At 34.2% G+C, this 24,229-nt stretch overlaps 1 protein-coding gene across 3 annotated transcripts in view; it reads left to right on the forward strand.

Annotated features, from left to right (window-relative positions):
• Positions 1–24,229, forward strand: part of FLT3 (fms related receptor tyrosine kinase 3) — a 124,763-nt gene that overhangs the window by 63,089 nt on the left and 37,445 nt on the right. For all 3 annotated transcript variants that reach the window (XM_031960750.1, XM_031960748.1, XM_031960749.1), the window contains exons 4-9: positions 644–759; positions 4,227–4,344; positions 18,481–18,608; positions 19,345–19,484; positions 19,584–19,737; positions 21,093–21,261. In XM_031960750.1, coding sequence (XP_031816610.1) covers positions 644–759; positions 4,227–4,344; positions 18,481–18,608; positions 19,345–19,484; positions 19,584–19,737; positions 21,093–21,261 — 825 coding nt within the window. The remainder of the gene's footprint in view (positions 1–643; positions 760–4,226; positions 4,345–18,480; positions 18,609–19,344; positions 19,485–19,583; positions 19,738–21,092; positions 21,262–24,229) is intronic.

The raw sequence follows: 24,229 nt of genomic DNA on the forward strand, positions 1-24,229 counted from the left end.
CCCTTAGCACTTATTTCCTATCAAATCGAAGTCATAATTTGGGCACCTGTCTCCTTGTCCCCCATTTATCATTTTTCAATTGTGACTTGCTGAGAGCAGAATCTGTATCGTATCATCTTTGCATTTCCAGCACAAAATATGATCCCTTGTACATAGTTGGCTCATAATACATAATGAATTGTTCAAAACTGAATTTTGAAGGCAATATTGGATAGTAGAAAGAAGTATTAGTTTGGAGTCAGATGACCTGTGTTTGAATCCTGGCTCTGTCACTTACTATCTGTGTGTTTCTGTCCACTTCACCTCTTTATGGACTTTAATTTCATCATCTGTAAAATGAGTAATTTAAGCTTAATTACTCTTAAAGCAGAATTCCTCTAACCCTTTGAAATTATATACCTAGAGCATTTACACACCTTAAAACTCCACCAAGAGCAGTTCTGATGATGGGGTATAAAGATAATGATCCTATAGATAAAAATGAATTGGAGAGAGCAAGGTCTTTCCTCTTTCATAGAATACTTTGTGGTCACTATTAGAGATTGAACATTTACCCTAACAGACCAAAGCTCTGATTTAGCATCACTTTTTTTTATAGTTCACAAACTTTCCATAATAACAAATTTTCTTTCCTGTTTTTCAGAGGAGTTGTCTCCATAGTCATTCTGAAAATGACAGAAACTCAAGCTGGAAAATACCTACTTTCAATTCAAAGTGAAGCTATGAATTACACAGTGATATTTACAGTGAGTGTAAGAAGTAAGTTGGGTTTGATAATAGAGATCCAAAAAACTTTGAGAGAATGGTTTCAATGTCTTGATTTATTTTGTTATTCTCTAAAAGACTTATCTTTTGCCTAGAGAATTGGATGCAAATTTTTAAGATTGACAAAGTTGGATTGCTTGTGCACTCTGGACTCACTTGGAATAACCTATGCTAAGTTCTGAGTAGGATTCAAGTCATTTACTGAAAGTCAACAATATACAACAATTGTAATATGTTAGTCATATGAATGATCAATCAATCTCATACTTACTTTGCTATTATGTGAGTTGTTAGCTGAAAGGATTCAACACTTATGCTTCATATGCTTCAGAGCTTGATAAAATTTATGAACATAGGCCTGAGACCTTAGAACTTGAGTTGGAAGAGATAATAAGGATCATCTAGGCCATCCCCACTATTTTTACAGATGAAGAATCAGAGGACCAGAGGAAAAGTGACTTGCCCCCTTTGAGGAAGGCTTGTGTTAAATTTACTTGTCTTTTTCCTCTTTAGATCATCAATAATGCATCTTACTGTTCAGAGACAAAAAGAACTTTTCTCAACCTTTGTCTTCCTTCTTTCTACCTCCAACTTTACTGGATGGAACAGAATCAACCATTAGCCTAGTAGTCTTGCAAATGGGTGGTTCCATTTGTAGGCACACAGATGCTTTCCCCAAAGAGTGCTACTGGTATGGCAGGACTTCTATTTGGTATGGTCTCTGACTCTTCCCCATTCTGACTGAGACATGTACTTATGTTGCTCTGAGACTAAATGACATTGCACATCAACATTTTATTACCTTTCCACCTGCTCATACAAAATAAAGGATGAGAGATGCTTCTTATGTCTTAGCACAACTTTTTGCCAGTGCAGCACTCCAGACAACTTTGATTTCTTAGTGTTTGGGGAATGTCCGTGATAAAACAGTGAGCAGATTTTTATGAACTTAAAATCAGGAAAGTTGGGGGTCAAATCCTGCTTTATTCACTGATGATAGATTAGAAGATCTTTCAAGACTTCTTCAGTTCAATTTAGCAAGCATTTATTAAGTTCCCACTCTGTACAAAGTATTGCACAGAATGCTGTCAATATAAAGACAAAAATGAAATGAGTTGTCTTCAGGAAGCTTATATCCTATAAGAATTGAATAAGACTGAATGGAATTGAGTGAAAGTGTACTAGATGATCTCTAATATCCTTTCTAGTTTTAAAATTAATGTGTATGATTCTGAATATTTTAAAAGCTGTCATGTGGAAGACAATTTCAAATTACATTGAGTCTTAAAAGATTAGAACTAGGATTGATACTGGATATTACAGAGGAACACACTGGTTTAATGTAAAGAATAATCTTTTTTAAAAAAAATAATGGCTTTTATTTCCAAAATATACGCAAAGATTGTTTTCAACATTTTAGCCTTGCAAAACCATCTGTTCCAAATGTTTCTCCCTCCCTCACTCCATCTCTTCCCCTAGGTAGCAAGCAATCTAATATATGTTAAATATGTGCAATTATTCTACATAAATATATATATATATATTTCCACATTTATCATGCTGCATGAGAAATATCATATCAAAAAGGGAAAAAAATGTACCTTCTACTAATTAAAATATGTTCCCTTGAAAGCTGCCATGTTCCCATTATTGGAACTATTGAAATTAAATGAATGTATAAAAAAAGATATCTTCACTAGCATCCTGACACAATAGATTCCAATTCTGGAGGGAACAGGAGGCTAATTGCTACAAAATTAATGAAGGCCAGCTAGGTGATGTAGTGGATAGAGCAGCAGGCCTGAAAACAGGAAAAGATGAATAGAAATTTGGTCTTGGACATTTACTAGCTGGGTGACCCTGAGCAAGTCACTTAACCCTGTTTGCTCAGTAAAATGAACCGAAGAAGAAAAAGATGAACTACTAGTATTTAAAAACCAAACCAAACCAAACCAAACCAAATGGGGTAATGAAGAGTTGGTCGTAGCTGAAATAACAATTAAGGAGGGAGTTCTATATAATTTCATTTCTTCCAAAAGAACAAGGGAAATGAAACTAAGAAGCACAGGAGCAGTCAGCTATTTGATTGTGCTCCTTGATCTATGTGGTATTTGGCTTTTACTGATCATTGTTTTGGCTTTGGACTCTTGATTATGGTGGGACTCAGAGGACTCAGCTACTGAATACTAGGGAATAATAAGAGCAGCAACAACAATAAATGATGTTATGTAAAGGCTTTATGATTTCAAGGTTCTTTATATAAATGTGTTCATTTGATCACTCTAGCAACTTCCCTGGGTCAAGGCAAACATTTTCATTTCCTTTTTTTTTTTTTTGGTAAATAGTGTTTTATTTTTTCCAATTACATGTAAAGATAGTTTTAAAAATTCATTTTTATTACAATTTTGAGTTTCACTTTTTTCTCCCTCTATCTCTCTTTCCTATCCCTTCTCCCCAAGGCAGCAAGCAATCTAATATAGGTTATATATTCCAATCATGTAAATATATTTCTACATTAATCATGTTGTGAAAGAAGAACCAGAACAAAAGGGGAAAGCCACAAAAAAAAAAAAATTGAAAATTTGCTTTGATTTGCATTCAAATTCCATAGTTCTTTCTCTGAGTGTGTGTAGCATTTTCTATCATGAATCTTTTGGAATTATCTTTGATCAAAGTATTGCTGAGAAGAGCTAAGTCTATCATAGTTGATCTTTATACAGTGTTGCTGTTATTGTATACAATGTTTTCCTGGTTCTGTTCACTTCACTCAGCGTCAGTTCATGCAAAATTTTTCCAGATTTTTCTGAAATCTGCCAAGGCAGGCATTTTAAACACCATTTAATAGAAGAGGAAACTGATGTTCAAAATCTCAAACAATTTACTAGTGGAAACCCAACTAAAAAACAGAGGAGCAAGGGCTTTTCAGATTCCAAGTCTGATACTGTTTTCATTACATTACAGATATGTCTAGGGTCTTTCTTTGCCAACTCTATGATTTTAGGTATCTATCTCAGCATGGTTTTTTAAATATAGTCTGAAAGTACAGAAAGGAGGGAGGAACCTTGACATTTTTTTTTTCTATTTGGAAATGTCCATTTTGAGCTTTATATTACTGGTATTTCTCTCTCTTTCTTACTTAGCAAGTCTAAAATTCCCATCCTGTTATAATCCCATCCCATCTTCCCCCCACACTCATTTTCCCTTATAACACTTTGAGTATCAATCACCATAGAAGTGATATTGATGAGAGAACAACTATGAAACTTGGGGTTTCAACCTGTGTTAATTAATATGATAAATGAATTGTATGGAATAAAGTACATGATGCAGGGTTTTAAATATTTTTATTACTTCTGAGGACTAAAAAATCTTTTTTAAATGATCAATTATAAATAAGCAATAATACTTTTGGAAAAAATCTTGTCATATATTTTAAAATATATATTGAATTAATTTAACAGGAAAACTCAGAAAACCATACTTTAGAAGAATGGAAAATCAAGATGCAATAGTCTGTATATCAGAAGGCTTCCCAGATCCAGTGGTAGAGTGGTCTTTTTGCAATCCACAGAGTAAAAGGTAAGATGTTTGCAACTCATGCTGATAATTATGCTTATGGACTTCACAGATTACATTCTCTATTACAATTTTTTAAATGTGCGAGTCAAATGTTACAAGTTTTAGCCAATCTAATAATTTAGTACCATATTCATTTTTAAGCAATAGTTTATACTACTGTAATGAAAAGATGATGTGTCCAAAATATTGAAGTTAATATAATAGTCAATGGTGCTTTCTTTTTATCTCTACAAAGGCTGACATTTCTAAGGGTAATAAAAAGCAGGAAACTAAAATATTGTTTGAAATAAACAAATGGAAATACATTGAACTGTTGCTATTTTATTTGATGATAAAATGTTAAATACACCCAAGAAATGTCAGTTATGATGATGATGAGATGGGAAGACCATATACTATTTTAGGATAGATAGAAACTCCTCATGAATCAATTAGTAAGCATCCTGTGTTCCAGAAACCATGTTAAGCACTGAAGATACAAACACGAAAGTATGATGCCAGCATATCATGAACCATGATCTGAAGCACGAACCAGAACATCTGAACCAACCTATACACAGTGTTAATGCTTTTGTTTATGATGAGAAAGATAGGAACTAGATTAAAAAGAGAAAACTATTTAATTATTAAAGCATCTGGCACAAAGTTCCAAGAAAGTGGTCCAGAGACAAAAAAATTCTCTGGATCCAGAATGTATCAGAAGAGCATTAGGGATAAGATCCAAGGAGCAAACAGAAAAATATGATCCATGGCCAAGCAATACTTCTAGGATGGAACAAAATTTGTATAAGTAATGCATGCTCAATCACAACCAACCACATCCTGAGTTCTTTGAAATTTTCTTTGTTCTTAATGAGGTTCAGCTGTGGACAGCTCCCAGCTGCTACTAGCATTCCTGAAACTGCGTAGGCAAATAGATGGTAAAGAAAAACCTATTGTATTAGTCTGAAAAAACATTGTAATTTTAAAAAATTATTTTCATGTATATAGCTCTTATTATAAATGAAAATATAGATGACTACTAAAGTAAAAGTAAATTCATGAAAAAAAATCATAGACATAATTATTGTATAGGTAAAATCTACTTTGGCACACTGATTATGTGATTTATTTACTCAAAAAATCCAGTGGCCCTTCTATTGTCTCAAAAATGCTATATTATTCTATCCAGTTCTGTCCTATCCCATTCTGTTCTATCTTATCCTCAACTTGAATAGAAAGTTTGCTATAATATGGCTCCAACCTCTCTGTTCTTTATAAATCAATTTAAAGAATATCAGATTTTTAATAGTACTTTTCTGGTCTTATTTCACATTAGCCTTTATGTGTTATGTTCCAGGGAAACTAGATTACTAGCTATTCACTGAATTTAGCATTCCATCTTTTATGTCCATATATTTATAAAATGTATTCTTCCTCATATCCACATTTTAGAATCCTTACTCTTCTTCAAACTTCTTCCACATAGAACATTTAATAAGCATTTCCTATGTGCATGTCATGGCGCAAAGTCCTGGAGACACAAAAACAACAAAAACAGGATAGTACTTAACACTCAAGGAGCATATTTTCTAATAGGAGAATATAAAACATAAAGGAGATCTGGAAAGGTGGGAAGGGTCTTACAAAGGGACAAGGCAACTGCTGTGGAGGTGAAGCCAACCAGAGAGTAAACAGTGTTCTCTGATCATCTGCATAAAAATGTTTTCTTCCTCCTCAAATATCCCAAGATTTCATTGTCTAAAGAAGTAATTCTCAAACTTTTTGCTCTCAAGTCCCGTTTATATTCTTAAAAATTATTAAGAATTCCAGAGGAGCTTTTATTTATATGGATTACATCTGCTGATATTTACTATATTATTAAATAAAACATCTTAGTATTATTATGAAAAGTTTTGACATCACAGATGCTTCCTGAAAGTGTTTCAGAGATATTCAAGAGTTTCTGGACCACATTTTCAGAAGCACTGGTTTAGGTCTTGCCTCCCCCCCATCACTCCATATCTTATATTTATACTTATCTCTCCATATTATATTTTGCTAGGAAATACACTTTCCTAGTGTGGCTTCCTTGATGGCAGTGCCTATTTCATTTTTTTTAATCTTTATATTCCAAGTACCTAATACAATGCTTTTCACATATTAGGTGCTTAATATATTTGTAAATGGAATTGAATGATACCCACTCACTCTTTTGTGGTATTTTAGATATTTAATTACCTTAAGTTTTTTAGGTTTATCATATGAGGAATGATTTAAGAAAATACAGTTGTTTGCTTGAAAAAAATTATGCTTACTCATATGATCATAGACTAAGAACTGGAAAGGTCCTTTGAAGCCATTTTATCTAATTTCCTAATTTTACAATGAGGAAACTAATAGTCAAAGAATGTGACTTGCCCAGGATCACACACCTAATAAGTATTAGAGATATTATTTGAACTCAGGTCTTCTTTTTTTTAAAATAGCTTTTATTTTTAAAATATGCAAAGATAATGTTCAACACTCACTCTTACAAAACCTTGTGTTCCAAATTTTTCTCCCTCCCTTCCCCTCTTACTAGAAAGCAAATAACTCAATATAGGTTAAACATGTGCAATTCTTTTTTAAAAACAATACCTTTTTATTTTCATTTTTTTTTGCATTTTTCAGCATTTATCCTTACAAAATCTTGTGTTCCAAATTTTTCTCCCTCCCTTCACTCCATCTCCTCCCCTAGACAGCAAGTAATCCAATATATGTTAAACGTGTGCAATTCTTCTATACATATTTCCACATTCATCATGCTGCACAAGAAAAATCAGATCAAAAAGGGAATGAGAAAGAAAAAAAAGCAAGCAAACAACAACAAAAAGTGAAAATACTATGTTGTGATCACATTCAATCCCCATAGTCCTCTTTCTGTATTCAGATGGCGCTCTCCATCCCAAGTCTATTGGAATTGGTCTGAATGACCTCATTGTTAAAAAGATACACATCCATCAAAGTTGATCATCATGTAATCTTCTTGTTGCTGTGTACAATATTTTCTTGGCTCACTTCACTTAGTATCAGTTCATATTAGTCTCTCCAGGCCTTTCTAAGATCATCCTACTGATCATTTTTTGTAGAACAATAATATGCCATAGTATTCATATACCATAATTTATTCAGCCATTCTTCAATTGATGGGCATCCATTTAGTTTCTAGTTCCTTGCCACTACAAAAAGGGCTGCTACAAACATTTTTGCAACATGTACAAAATATATTTTTTCTAAACATATTTCCACATTTATCATGCTGCACACAAAAAAAATATCAAAAAGGTAAAAAGATCGAGAAAGAAAAAAAATCAAGCAAACAACAACAGAAAAGGTGAAAGAACTATGTTGTGATCCTTATTCAGTCCCCATAGTCCTCACTCTGGATGTAAATGATGCTTTCCATCATAAGACTATTGGAATTGGCCTGAATTACCTCATTGCTGAAAGAACTCAGGTTTGCTTTATCATTATTATGATTATTATTTATTATTATAACTTTATTTACAAAACATATGCATGGATAATTTTTCAACACTGATCCTTGCATAGCCTTATGTTCTAACTTTTCCCCTCCTTCCCCTCCCCTCCCTCCCCACTAGATGGCAGGTAGTCCAATATATGTTAAAATCTGCTAAAGTATATGTTAAATACAATATATGTACACATATTTATACGGTTTTCTTGCTACACAAGAAAAATCAGATTTAGAAAGATTAGACTGGATTAGAAAGAAAAATAATCTGAGAAGGAAAACAAGAATGCAAGCAGACAATAAGAGATAGAGTGGAAATGCTATGTTGTCATCCACACTCATTTCCCATAGTTCTTTTGCTGGTCTTCTCTTCATTACTGAACATTTGAAAATGATTTGGTTCATCTCATTGTTGAAGAGAGCCATGTCCATTAGAATTGATCATCATATTGTTTAAGTATATAATTTTTTTTTTGTTTTTGTTTTTGTTGTTGTTTAAGTTTTGTTGTTTAAATATATAATGATCTTCTGGTCCTGCTCATTTCACTCAGCATCAATTCATGTAAGTCTCTCCAGGCCTTTCTGAAATCATCCTGCTGGTCGTTTCTTACAGAACAATGTTCCATAACATTCATATACCACAACTTATTCAGCCTTTCTCCAATTGATGGGCATCCATTCAATTTCCAGTTTCTAGCCATTACAAAAAGGGCTACCATAAACATTCTTGCACATACAGGACCCTTTCCCTTCTTTAAGATCTCTTTGGGATATAAGTCCAGTAGTAACACTTCTGGATCAAAGGGTATGCACAATTTGATAACTTTTTGAACATAGTTCCAAATTGCTCTACAGAGTGGTTGGATTCATTCACAATTCCACCAAAAATGTATGAGTGTCCCAGTTTCCCACATCCCCTCCAACATTCATCATTATCTTTTCCTGTTATCTTAGCCAATCTGAGAGGTGTGTAGTGTATCTCAGAGTTGTCTTAATTTGCTTTCTCTGATCAATAATGATTTGGAACACCTTTTCATATGACTAGAAATAGTTTTAATTTCTTCATCTGAAAATTGTTCATATCCTTTGACCATTTATCAGTTGGAGAATGGCTTCATTTCTTATAAATTATAATCAATTTTCTATATATTTTGGAAATGAGGCCTTTATCAGAACCTTTGACTGTAAAAATGTTTTCCCAGTTTATACCTCAGGTCTTCTTGACTTCAAATTCAGCATTCTATCTACTACGCCACATTGCATCAATCATTGTCTTTATTTAAAGACGTACATAATTATTGTCTTTAAATATAAAAAATGTAAAATCACAAATTTAAGAATATGAGTTTGTATGCATACCCTTTGATCCAGCAGTGTCACTACTGGGCTTATATCCCAAAAAGATTTTAAAGGAGGAAAAGGAACCTGTAAGTGCAAGAATGTTTGTGGCAGCCCTTTTTGTAGTGGCCAGAAACAGGAAACTGAGTGGATGCCCATCAATTGGAGAATGGCTGAATAAATTGTGGTATATGAATGTTATGGAATATTATTATTCTGTAAGAAATGACCATCAGGATGATTTCAGAAAGGCCTGGAGAGACTTACATGAATTGATGCTGAGTGAAATGAGCAGGACCAGGAGATCATTATATACTTTAACAACAATACTATATGATGATCAATTCTGATGGACGTGGCCCTCTTCAACAATGAGATGAACCAAATCAGTTCCAATAGAGCAGTAATGAATTGAACCAGCTACACCCAGGGAAAGAACTCTGGGAGATGACTATGAACCACTACATAGAATTCCCCATCCCTCTATTTTTGTCTGCCTGCATTCTTGATTTCCTTCACAGGTTAATTGTACACTATTTCAAAGTCCGATTCTTTTTCTACAGCAAAATAACTGTATGGACGTGTATACATATATTGTCTTTAACTTATACTTTAACATATTTAACATGTATTGGTCAACCTGCCATCTGGGGGAGGGGTTGGGGGGAAGGAGGGGAAAAATTGGAACAAAAAGTTTTACAATTGTCAATGCTGAAAAATTACCCATGCATATATCTTATAAATAAAAAGTTATATATAAAAAAAGAATATGATTTTGAAAAGTCTTCAACAGTCACTTACTCCAAACTTGTACTGAAGCCCATTTCCTATTTACCAACATCCCCAGTGAATGTTTATCCAACCTTTTTTTGAAGAGCTGTGGCAAAGAACAGTATCATAACTCCTGAGGTAGCTCAATCCACTTATAGATAGCTCCAATATTTAGAAAACTTCTCCTGAATTCAAAACTAATCTTGTTCTCTCTATCTTCTACCCATTGCTCTGAGTCCTGTCTTCTGTGGCCAAGTGGAAAAAAAAATTAATTCTTTTCCCATATAACAGCCCTTCCACACAGCTCCCATACTCTTAAGTCTTCTTTTCTGTAGGGTAAACATTCCCAATTCCTTAGGCTGAGCCTTTAATGGTACAGTTTGTAATCCCCCACTATTCTGTGTCTACTTGAGATTCATTTCATTTTGTCAATGACTTTCTTAAAAATACATGGTGCTGTTCACTGATCTCAGTATTTTAAATGTAGCCTGACCAAGCTATTACTTCCTATGTTTTTGGCAATATGATTTTTTAAAAATGTCTAAAGATTATGTTAGAGGTATTGATCAACCTGCCATTGCTGGGGAGGGGATGGGGGGAAGGAGGGGAAAAATTGGAGCAAAAGGTTTGGCAATTGTCAATGCTGTAAAATTACCCATGCATATAACTTGTTAATAAAAAGCTATATTTAAAAAAAGACTAGTTTAGGGTTTTTTGATTTTCTGTTTTTATCATATCATTGTGGACTCATATTTGATTTGCAATCCATTAAGACTTATAAATCTTTTTTATAGGAACATGTTGTCTAGACGTGCCTTTCCTGTATTGCACTTAAGAAACTCATTTTTTGATCCGAGTGTAAGACTTTATATTTATTTCTGTTAAATTTAATCTTCCTTGATTCAAACTTACATCCTAGTCTGGTAAGAGCTTATGGAGCCTGACTCTTATCCATCATGTTGTTCATTCCTCCTGGCTTTGTGTCATTTGCAAATTTGATGTTTATTATCTGTGTTTTCATTTAAGTCACTGATATGTTAAATAGAATGGGGACAAGCTTTCTTCTAAGCTAACATCACATCATTAATGAGTATTTTAGGGATCTAGTAATTTAACTAGATTTGAATCCATCTAACTATCCTATAAAGAAACATATGTCCTACAGAACACATTTCTATATTTTCCCACAAAAACAAATGCTTTACTAAAATCTAGAAAAATTCTATCTATCATAATCCTCTGATGTCTTGGTCTCTCACATTTGGCCAAACATAAAATAAGGTTGTCTGATGTGGTCTCTTTTTAATGAATTCAGGCTGCCTTTTTGTGATCACTGTTTCCTCTTATATTCACTCACTAACTAATCCTTTAATAATATAGTCCAGAATTTTTCTAGGTTTCAAAGCCAACCTCATTGGTTTTTAGTTTTTAGATTTCATTCTATTCCTCCCTTTTTAATATTGGAACCCACTTGCCCTTCGATAGTGTTGTTGTCTCTTCTGTTCTCTATGGTCTTTCAAAAATGTTGGCTCGACTATCAAACCTTCTAGTTTTCCCAGTATGTAGAAGTTGACTTGATGACATGAACATGAAGAAAGCAAGGTATTCTCTTATTGTCTCTCTATTTCTATGTGATTTTATTTTCTTACAAATCATTTCCATTCCCTCCTTTCAAGTCAAAGGAAGCCTTGTTTGTTTGTTTTTTTCTGTGCAGCTCTGAAGGTTAAAACTGGGCCTCAGAGATAGAAAATATAGAGAGATGTGTGTATTCAGTATAATTTTATAACTGGAGATGTGATTTCATCAATTCAGGAAGCTGTTTGTGAGGAATTCTATCTACCCATGTGATAATGTGTTTACTCTGAAATTTATAGTCGTACAGTTGAGTGGGTACACTCAGAGATGAATTGACTTATGCAAAGGCTTGAACCTAGATTTTCCAAATTCTCTAATGCACCATACTTCTCAATATGGGAAGAACATATTGTCTCCCAAATTACTCCTAAGTAGAATGAGCTGAATTATGAGGTAGAAAGGTTTCCTTTACTTAAAGGGTTGAATGGATGAGTGGATGACAATCTTTCAGGGATATTATAATTTCAGGATTATTATAAAGGAGATTCTGGTATGGAACAGAAAGTTGGACTAGGCACCTCACCAAAGCTCTATGCGCTAAATATTTTTTATAACCCTAGGCCCTATCAAAACTTAAATGTACTGTATCCCTTTCTCAGGCCTTATCATATAGGCTTGGCATGATGATAAGCTAATTCATAATTATATGTTAATTGATGGTCATTACCACTCTCAGTAACTGATGTAGAGTTTTCAGGAAAACTGATGGGGGAAATATTCTTGTATAGGAGTCTCTTAGAGTCCCTTAAATTATACTCTGCATCCAAAATGCAAGGTGAGCCCTGAACTATTTTACAACATTTTTCATTATACAAATGAAATATTTAACATGAAAAAATTTTGAGACAAAGAAGCTGATTCTCTGAATGCCTTATTTGATAAGAGGAGGTGATTTTAGGCTATAATATCTTTATGTAAGTATGACACTTAAAAAAATGGAGAAATAAATTACTATTTAGTCAATGATATTTGTATTTAGCCAATATTAATTATTACAAATTGAGAGCTAATTTTATTCAATGACTATTTATTAAGAGCCCATGATGAGCAAAGAATCATATTAGATATTGAGACAAAAAATAAGAATACATAACAGGAACTGGAAACTGAGTGGATGCCCATCAGTTGGAGAATGGCTGAATAAATTGTGGTATATGAGTGTTATGGAATATTATTGTTCTATAAGAAATGATCAGCAGGATGATTTCAGAGAGGTATGGAGAGAATTACATGAACTGATGGTAAGTGAAGTAAGTAAAACCAGGAGAACATTGTACACAGCAACAGCAAGATTATATGATGATCAATTCTGATGGATGTGGCTCTTTTCAACTGAGAGGTGATTTAGGCAATGATCTTATGATGGAAAAAGAGCCATCTGCACCAAAGAGAGGACTGTGGGAACTGAATGTGGATCACAACATAGTATTTTCACTTGCTTTTTTTTTTTTTCATTTTTTTCCTTTTTGATCTGATTTTTCTTGTGCAGCATGATAATTGTGGAAATATTATAGAAGAATTGCACATGTTTAACATACATTGGATTACTTGCCATCTAGGAAAAAGAGTGGGAGGGAAGGGAGGGAGAAAAAAATTGGAACATAAATCTTTGCAATGTTGAAAATTATCTATGTATATGTTTTGAAAATAAAAAGCTTTAAAAATTTTTTAAAAAGACAGCACCTGTCTTTAAGGAACTTATATTCTCTTGGAGCAGTAAAGTATGAAATGATGAGATTGTTCACACTTCTGAGTCATCACTCAGAAATAGGAGGAAGCTGAGATTGACTAAGATGGATTGTAGAAGGTAATCAACAGAAGTTTTTCTCAATTTTTTTTTTCATTCCTTAATATACTAATAAATTGGTAGGCATATTTGGTACTGAGAATGATGTTCTATATCAACTAATGAAAATCAGTATCAGGCAATGTGGTTTGTGCTGGTGGAAAATTCAAGTGACTTATGGATGAAGCCTTTGGGGGGGGGGGGGAGAAACATGAACTCCTTGTGGGATGACAGAATGGACAAAAGACAGAGAATCAGTTCTTTTAGCCTCTGGGGACAAAAACTGTCAAGGATCCAAGAAGTAAAAGAAAGACTATGTAGAGAAAAAATTTTAAAAACTTTTAAAATACTAACGTAAGTTTCCCAGTAACTGTCTCCACTACCACCACCACATTCTCTGACAGCTTTCAGATGGAGGGGCATGAAGGAAGGAAGTGGCTTCCAGTGCTCAGAACTGAAAGGAGGAGGAGGAAAGGGGGCAGGGCCTTCTTTGAGGTATTTGTTCCTCTTGGACCTGAGTATAAAGGACAGTTCAGGAGAAAGCATGTGACCTGCCTCTGCACCTGCTGCAGCTATCATGGGCACTATTCATCCCCATTTTCCCCCAGGACTAGCGGTGGAAAGAAATGAAGGAGGAGCCTGGAAAAACCACAACTGCTACTTCTACCACTAAGTTTTCCCTGGAGGCCTGGGTTGAAGGATTAGAGGAAGAGATGAGCCTCCATTACTGCTTTAGGGTTAAGAATAGGGAGGAAACAGAGTTATCACAGCTACACCCATTACCTCTCCTATTCTTCTTCCCCTCCCTAACTGCTGATGGAGTGGGAGAAGAAAAGAGAACATGAAGGAAGGAGGGGGAAGGGGCCACAGGGGAAGGTTAGAGAAACCCTGAAATGAAAATCTAGACAATCTATTAATGACAGTGATGAACGTCTGGCAGCTTTCATTTGAACTACAGTTCATTCTTCCTTCTTCCTTTCCACTGGACTAGGAGAAGAAAACATAGCTTCCCTTCTTACTACTATTACTGCTGGAATGGGAAAGAAAGTATCATCTTCAGCAGAGTATCAATGAATCAATGAATAGTATCAATTAAAATAATGGGTGGGGGGGAGTGAAGAACTGCTATTTCCAGATTTTTCCTTTATTATAATCAGTAAACAACTTCCACTTCTTTGAAGTTTACAAATCAAAAGTTTCTACTCAATCCAATGTATGTCCACCCACTATTGTCCACCCACTTCCCACACTCCTGATCATTCTTGCTTCTTTTTCAAGGACATCAGTCTGTGGGTCAGTGTCTTCCTCTCCTCACAACTCATCTTATAGTAGAGGACATCCAACTTTTTTTTTTTTTTTAATTTAATAGCCTTTTATTTACAGGATATATACATGGGTAACTTTACAGCATTAACAATTGCCAAACCTCTTGTTCCAATTTTTCACCTCTTACCCCCCCACCCCCTCCCCTAAATGGCAGGATGACCAGTAGATGTTAAATATATTAAAATATAACTTAGATACACAATAAGTATACATGACCAAAACGTTATTTTGCTGTACAAAAAGAATCAGACTCTGAATTATTGTACAATTAGCTTGTGAAGGAAATCAAAAATGCAGGTGTGCATAAATATAGGGATTGGGAATTCAATGTAATGGTTTTTAGTCATCTCCCAGAGTTCTTTTTCTGGGTATAGCTAGTTCAGTTCATTACTGCTCCATTAGAAATGATTTGGTTGATCTCGTTGCTGAGGATGGCCTGATCCATCAGAACTGGTCATCATCTAGTATTGTTGTTGAAGTATATAATGATCTCCTGGTCCTGCTCATTTCACTCAGCATCAGTTCGTGTAAGTCTCTCCAGGCCTTTCTGAAATCATCCTGTTGGTCATTTCTTACAGAACAGTAATATTTCATAATTTTCATATACCACAATTTATTCAGCCATTCTCCAACTGATGGACATCCATTCAGTTTCCAGTTTCTAGCCACTACAAAAAGGGCTGCCCCAAACATTCGTGCACATACAGGTCCCTTTCCCTTCTTTATAATCTCTTTGGGATATAATCCCAGTAGTAACACTGCTGGATCAAAGGGTATGCACAGTTTGATAACTTTTTGAGCATAGTGAGGACATCCAACTTGATGAATTCTCTATCTTTTGTGTATTCTCAGCAGCATCAGTGACTCATGGTGAGGTCATAGTTACAGATTGGCATGTGCCATTTGGAACAGATGGAATATAAGTGAGAACACTGGCAGCTTTGCTCTTGTAAAGCTTCTGATGACTGTCCTATCTGTAATGAAGACACAAAAGTTTATTTTTATCACCATCTTAAATAATTTTCTCTGAAATGATGCATCTCTTGTTCATATTTTAAAATTAACAACATTCTACAACATAGTGATTATGGAGATCACTTTTTCCCCCAACAATTTGCCAAAGATCAACATGCAATGAGGCATAAAACTAAAAGATATTATCATTGTCATAGAGGATATCCTGCATAGAGTCCAAATAGGGGAAAGATTCCTTTAACATCAAAGATCTCCAAATGCTCTTATTTGTGACTATATGATAATTGCTTTAAGTCGTGCACATTACCAAAGACACCTTAGTGAAACAATCATTTTGTATTATTAAAGCTTTTTATTTTTAAAACATTTGCATAGATAATTTCCAACATTCACCCTTGCAAAACCTTGTGTTCCAAAATTTTTTCCTCCCTTCCCTCTACCCCCTTCCCTAGACAGCAAATAATTCAATATATGTTAAACATGCAAATTCTTCTATGCATAGTTCCACAATTAATCATGCTGCACAAGAAAATCAGATCAAAAAGGGGGAAAAAATGAGAAAGATAACAAAATACAAGCAAACAACAATTTAAAAAGTGAAAAAACTATGTTGTGATGCATACTCAGTCCCCATAGTCCTCTCTCTCCATGCAGATGGTTCCCTTCCTCATAAGACCAGTAGAAGTGACTTGAATCACCTTGCTGTTGAAAAGAGTCATGTCCATCAGAATTGAAACACTGCTGGATCAAAGGGTATGCACAATTTGATAGCCCTATGAACACAGTTCCAAATTGTTCTCCAGAATGGTTGGAACAATTCACAACTTCATCAACAATGTATTAGTGTCCCAGTTTTCCCACATCTCCTCCAACATTAGTCATTATATTTTCCTGTCATCTTAGCTAATCTGAGAGATGTGTAGTAGTACCTCAAGTTGAAACTTACGATCATTTGAAAGTTATCAGTCTAACTATCTATACTGACAAACTATCATTTATTAAAAGCCTACAATGTGCCAGACATTATATTAATTGTTGGGGTTACAAATACAATAAGTATAATGATCCTTGCACTCAAGAAGCTTACATTTATTTATTTATTTATTTTTAAAATAACTTTTTATTGACAGAACCCATGCCAGGGTAATTTTTTACATTATCCCTTGCACTCGCTTCTGTTCTGATTTTTCCTCTCCCTCCCTTCACCCCCTTCCCCAGATGACAAGCAGTCCTATACATGTTAAATAGGTTACAGTAGATCTTAGATACAATATATGTGTGCAGAACCGAACAGTTCTTTTGTTGCTCAGGGAGAATTGGATTTAGAAGGTATAAATAACCTGGGAAGAAGAACAAAAATGTAAGCAGGTTACATTCATTTCCTAGTGTTCTTTCTTTGGGTGTAGCTGAAGAAGCTTATATTTTAATAAAGGGAGATAGCATATATGTTTTATATATACACACATAAATACATAAGAACATGTAGAAGAAATACAAAGTAATTAAGTCTAAAGTAGTTAGGTGATAGCAGTTTAGAAGAATAGTACACAGTAGAAGGGTGATAGCAGGTTAAGGAAATCAGAAAAGCCTTCATATAGAAGGGCATTCTATTTTTTTCAAATAGTATTTTATTTTTCCTAATATATACAAAGATAGTTTTAAGCATTCACCCTTGCAAAACCTTTTTTTTCCAAATTTTTCTCTCTCCCTTTTCCTACCCTTCCCCTAGACAGAATATGTGTTAAAGAATGTACAATACTTCTATACATATCTTCACCCTTATCATGCTACACAAGAAAAATCAAATGAAAAAGAAAAAAATGGGAAAAAAAAGCAAACAAATAACAACAACAACAAAAAAAAGATTTTAAAAAATCTATATTGTGATCCAAATTCAGTCCTGAGAGTCCTCTTTCTGGATGCAGCTGGCTCTCATCACAAGTATATTGGAATTAGACTAAATCACCTAACTTCAACATTCATTTTTGTAAAACTTTGTGCCCTAAATTTTTTTCTTTCCTTCCCCTACCTCCTTCCTCCCCAAGACAGCAAGAAATCTGATGTAGGTTAAGCATAAGCAATCCTTTTAGACATATTTCCATATTTATCATATTGTTAAAAAAAAAAAAATCAAACCAAAAAGGAAAAAAAAAAAACACAAGAAAGACAAAGCAAAAAAACAAAGGTGAAAATAACTACGTTCAGTTTCCATAGTTCTCTCTCTGAATGTGGATGGCATTTTCCAACCCAACTTTCTTGGAATTGCCTTGAATCACTGCATTGTTGAGAAGAGTCAAGTCCATCACAGTTGATCATGACATAATTTTGTTGTTTCTGTGTACAGTGTTCTCTTAATTCTGCTCACTTCACTCAGCATCAGTTCATGAAAGTCTTTCTAAGCTTTTCTAAAATCAATCTGCTCATCATTTTTTTTTGTACAACAGTTTAATATACCATAACTTATCCATCCCAAATGATGGGTATCCACTCAATTTCCAGTTCCTTCTTGCTGTTTTAAAAAATACCTTCCTTACATATGTAAGCATTAAAGTAGAGACTGTATGATTGCTGATCATAGACATTGTGGAAAAAAATTCCTGTTTAGGTATTGGTTGGACCTGGTGACTTTTGAAATCTCTCCCAAAGCTGAAAATCTATAATCCTTTGATGTTCTTAATTATACTCTTTCATATCAGGGAGTAAATATTTATCCTTTTCCTTTGCTTAAATACTCAGTTGAATTTTTAAAACATTTTTATAGTTTTTAATAGAGTCAGTCAAATGTTATTTGTTTTTTTTTTAATTGCAGCTGCAAAAGAGGAAGTCAAGCTGTCATTAGAAACAAGGAAAATATACTTCATGAATTATTTGGAACAGACATATGGTGCTGTGCAAGAAATGACTTGGGCGAGAAATGTACAAGGCTTTTTACACTAGGTAACATTTTCATGTACATTGTGCTGAATTGATTATTACTGGACATGACCATTGCTTAGAAAATAGTCTAGGTTAAGATCAACATGAAATTGTTTATGCTCTCGTTTAGCTTCAGAATTCTAATAGTTATCTTTACCTTCTGAAAAATAAATGCTGGGATTAAAACATTGTTCATGGAATTGGGTTGGCCAAGGATCAACCTTGCTAAGCAAAGAGAAGCTCTTCACAAGATGGTCAGAATGTGAATTTTTTTGTCTAAGGCAACCCATGAAATTGATAAAGAACATAGTAGAAATATTGTACATGTTTCCTATCATAATGGGGATGCTTACAAGTTAGTCTAGAGGATAACCAATTATTTCTTGTTAAGAGGCAGCAGCATGGCTCACTGAATAAAGAGTCATGGTTTCAGAGTCAAGAAAACCTGAATTCAAATCTTATCCCTGACATATACGCACTCTGTGATTCTAGGCAAGGAACTTAACCTCTCAGTGCACTAGGGACATCTCTAAAACAATGGGTGGCAGAACACCTGGCCAGGTGTCATCTGAATTGGTTAAGGCAGCTTTCACACTGGGAATTCCCAATGAAATCATATCTAGATTTTTTTTTTTTTAAGGAGTATAAGAGATGGTTGAGACGATGTCAGATTGTCCTTCAAAAAAGTCCAGATATGGTATGTGAGGAGAAATCTTTTTTTTCTCCCTTGCTTACATCTGATATTTTCATTTCCCAGATTTAAATCAAAGCCCTGAAACAACTCTACCACAATTATTCATCAAAGAGGGAGAACCCTTGTTGATAAGATGCAAAGCTGTTTATAAAAATTATGAATTCAGGCTTGCTTGGAAATTAGAAAACAGGACTTTAAAAGAGGTAATAAATCAAGTTCATATTATGAAAAAATAAGTGCAATGTCCTTTTCATATTGAATGGAAAACAATAAAATATCAAACTTGTTTGATTCAAATCTAGGGCAGCCATTTTCAGATGAGTGCCTATTCAGCCAACAGAAGTATGATTCGGATTTTATTTGTTTTTATGGAATCAGTAGGAAGAAGCGATTCTGGGTATTATACTTGTGCTTCATCAAAACATCCCAGTCAATCAACTTTGGTTACTGTCTTAGGTAAGCCAAGTTTCTACTACAGCATTAGATTATATTCTTATTCACCTGTCTGTAGTCTTTTAAGGGGGTCTACAAACTTAATATGAGGATCACAGAAGCAGAAGTAGCCGGATTAGTTGAACTGGCTACAGATCCCTACTGAATTAGGTTAAGACCATAGTTAGACATTAGTTTGTTAGAACTAGAACTTTTCTTTGGCATCCCCTGGTTATCCCAAATTAGGCTAGTCTAGTGAGTATATTGAAAAGAATTGTTGACGAAAAGGATGAGCATTACCCAGAGAACCAAGAAAGATAGGAAAAAGAAAACAGTAAGAAGTGATTCAGAGCAAGGAAAGCACAAGTAAGTTTGAAGTGATTCTTCTACTCCTTGCCAAATTGGTTTTGTGGTGTTTGTGAAGTGTCTTTGCTTCACTTTGAAATATTTCAAGTTAGAGTACAACCTTGAACTATAATGAAAATGTAAACAAATATATCAGTTTCTTAATTGCTGATAAGTAAGAGCTTCAAAAAAAAAAAAGAATAATTTCTTAAAACTGCTGATTAGATTTGCCCTTTCCTTGGCTCTTCAATTCAATCCACACTTAATGTGTGCCTAGTGTGTTTATCAGCCTCTGGGAGTACAAAAACAAAAAAGAAATGGCCCTTTCCCTCAAGGAGCTTATATTCTATTGCTCAACTGATACAGATAATCAGTAAATTAAATCTAGGGAAATGGAGGGAGAGGGCATGTTTAGAGTATAGATTTAGGATTGTGGATCAGGAATAAGACATATTAGAAAAAATACATTCTGCATTGGATTAGCTGATATGACCCATAAACTGCCATCCTAGGAATTTTCTTGCTTTCAAATTATGAACAAAAAACGTGAATTTACTGGTCACCACATGTTTTTGTGTAGTTTTCTTAATCATACAATTTTTTCTCTTTATAAATAGCTTTTTATTTTCAAAACATATTCATAGATAGTTTTCAACATTCATTCTTGCAAAACCTTGTGTTCTAATTTTTTTCTCCTTCCCTTTCCCTACTCCCTCCCCTAGATGGCAACTAATTCAATATATGTTTAAACATATGCGATTCTTCTATACATATTTCCACAATTATCATTCTGCACAAGAAAAATCAGATAAAAAATGAAAAAAATGAAAAAAGAAAACAAAATGCAAGCAAACAATAGCAACAAAAAAGTGAAACTTCTATGTTGTAATCCACACTCAGTCCCCAATAGTCCTCTTTCTCTGGCTGCAGATGGCTCTCTCCATCACAAGACCATTGGAACTGACCCCAGTCATCTTGCAGTTGAAAAAAATCATACAAATTAAATGCATATGCTTTTATTTTTTTTTAAACAGAAAAGGGATTTATAAATGCTTCCAACTTAAATGAAGATTATGAGATTGATGAACATGAAGAATTTTGCTTCTCAATACAGCTTAAAGCATATCCACAAGTCATATGTACATGGACCTTTTCCCAAGAGTCAATTCCTTGTAAACAAAGTAATCTCAAGGATGGATTCAGGTGAGACAATTGCTGTTAGAATGGACTCCATGATTCAGTTGCTATTCTGTTTTCTTGATGATTTTAGGAAGGCTTGTAGTTTGTGTATCAAAGTGAATTCAATTACTACAAGTTTTTTTTTTTTTTTTAATTTATTAGAAATCGAAGACGGAAAGTTAAAACACTTAAAATGAATAATAAAAAGCCCATTACAGTCCTGTACGCAATTCAAACAGCATAAGACACTCCATTAAGGCAAATGAAGATCCTTAGTTTGGGTAGATTTCTTTTTCATATTCTTAATCACAACATTTCTATATCTTATTTGAGGGGTGTTTACTATGATTTCTCCTTTAAACTCCTTTAATTTCTCCTTTAAGCATTCTATGATTCTTCTCAAACTTGTACTGGTCTCAGACTCAAATTTGTGTTTGTTTTTTCTTTATATCATGCATCTTTTAAACTCCCATTACCAACACCCTTATTTCTCTTTATGTATTAATATGAATAAAGAGACAACAGGCAGTGTAATATGGCTTGGGAGTTGCATGCAACTCAGTGTTATGAGGGTTTTCAGATTTCCCTGTGGCACTTCTCTAGAACATTTTCAGAGAACTGAGGAAGTAAAACTCCTAAAACAGGAAAATATAAGTGGGGAACATTACATTTAGGTGTGTTAAAATAAGTTTCAAACCATAAAACAAAGTTTTCAAATTATTCAGAAATAAGAGGAAATGCAAAAGCTAGGTTCTTGTTAAAGTTGAGTCTGCAGCTCCATTCTGACTCTTAGCACAGGGATATTTGATTCCTCCTTCTCCCTTACACTTTCCCTTTCTAGCTATGTTACCACCATTTCATAAGTACTTAGCTATGGTTTTTGTGGTATAAGGTGACATGTTGAATGACAGTGGTGTTTATGCTTTTACTTTTGTGCAAATGACATGTCAGTGCAGATCTAGGGTGAACTTAAGCCCTTTGAAACTGGTTCTGTTTAAAATGTTGGACATGCTTTCCTTCATTTATAGAAGTGATGCTGACTCACTTTTCATAAAGTACGTTTCTGGTGCATCTTTTTGATCATAGTGGTGATAGATTTACGTTAATCTTTCCATTGTCTCTCCTCTAGGCTCTCCATGACAAAAGTTCATTAGCAAGACTGCAAGGCATGCAGTATGTGCTAAGTGAGCCCCATGATGCTAACAATTCAAATGGGAATTACATCCTGACCATAAGCATTGTTTTCTAAAGCAGAAGAAAGGAGTCCTTCCTTTGAAAGTTATGTGACCTCCTTCTCTGAATTAGAGATCTGAGGAAATAAGGGTATAGAATATCACATATGCCATTAGACATGTGCTATGTTGGTTTGCTTTTGCTTACCTGTTTTGTTTTTTTATCTCTATTTTTAAATCTTACAAGAAAAGGCTTGCTGGGTTGAAAGGAGGGATGTTTTCAGAAATGAGAATACAAAAGGCATCAGTTAAAAAGAGGATTTTAAAAAGATTTTTTAAAAGGTTGCCCTCCTATTGCCTAGGGGACGATTATTGTTTCTTGCAAGGGAGAAGTATTAGAGGGCTGATCCCACAGATTAGGAATCATAGCTCTTGTTAGCAGCGGTATAGTTGTAATAACTGGTGGGAAGACTCTCTTGGCCACATGGACCATAGGTTGGCAACCCTTTTTAAGACAAGTTGAATTGATTGGCTTCTATATGTGTATGTGTGCATATAGAACACAATGGGAACACTATCTCTTCTTTTCTTTGAACATGAGTCAGATCAGATGATCCCTGTGCAGAAGACCAAGGGCTGACTCTTGCTACAAGCATGGTGTATCACTTCACCTCCCCTGACATTTTCTGTAAATGAAAGGGTTAGGCTAGATGTTCTAGATAGGTCTGGAACCTATGATCCTTCACACAACTCAACATCCATCATGCTTACCTTTGTGTGGGTTGACAGTGGTAGAGAACTACTTGAAATAATTCTATAATAAAATGTGATTTTTATCAATTAATTTTTCACTCATTGAAAGAAGACATATAATGTTAATGTTTTTGATTTGTCACTGGGACAAATTTATCTCTCAGAAATTTAGTTTTCTAAACATGTAAAATGTAGGGAATGTCATGACATTTTTCAAAGCTATCACTAAGTTCTCTCTATCTTCTCCTGTTTCTTAAATATCTTATATTGTGTCCAACCTTGATTTTCTTTTAATATGCTCTGGATAGCTTGCTTTTTTTCTTTGTTTGGGGAAAAGAAAACCACATGAAATTAGTGTAGCAATATCATCATTCCATGTGTTTTGTAGTTCTCCAGTTTTCAATTAAATTATGAAGTAAATTTTGAAAATTACCATAATAGTTGTCCAGAGCAACAGAGTAATGTATCATATCTTGAGGAAGGGATCTCTACTTAGGTATGGTATTTATAACCACAAGCAATAGGCAGCTGATCTTCATACTTCCCTCTTCGTCTTCCCTAAAATATAATCAAGAATTATGAAAAGAATCTTCAACAGAAATAATATTAAAAATACTATTCTCAAGCTCTATTTCTCATGCAATCCAGAAAAAGAAGACGATGTGACTTAGAGGAATGTGAGTCAAGAAATTTGAATCTAAGGCTTGTTTCTACTTATATCAGTCAATCAACAGACATTTATTAAGTGTTTATTTATTAAGTGTCAGGCTCTGTGATAGGTGCTAGAGATAGAAAGACAGAAAGTCTCTTCCTTCAAGGAGATTACATTCTATCTGGAGAGAAAATGTGTACATATATAAATATATGCTAAATAAATATAAGGTATTTCAGGACAGAGAGAACTAATATTGGGAAAATTGGGATTAAAAAGGATTTCACATAGAAAGTATTGCTTGAACTAAATTTTGAAGGAAAATCAGGATTTCCCATGGAGGGAATGCAGTCTAGAGTGATGTGATCTTGGACAAATCATTTCTCCAGGCCAATTTCTTAGTAAGGAATTGAAT

This window comes from Sarcophilus harrisii, chromosome 3, assembly GCF_902635505.1.
Source record: "Sarcophilus harrisii chromosome 3, mSarHar1.11, whole genome shotgun sequence".
Lineage (NCBI taxonomy): Eukaryota > Metazoa > Chordata > Mammalia > Dasyuromorphia > Dasyuridae > Sarcophilus > Sarcophilus harrisii.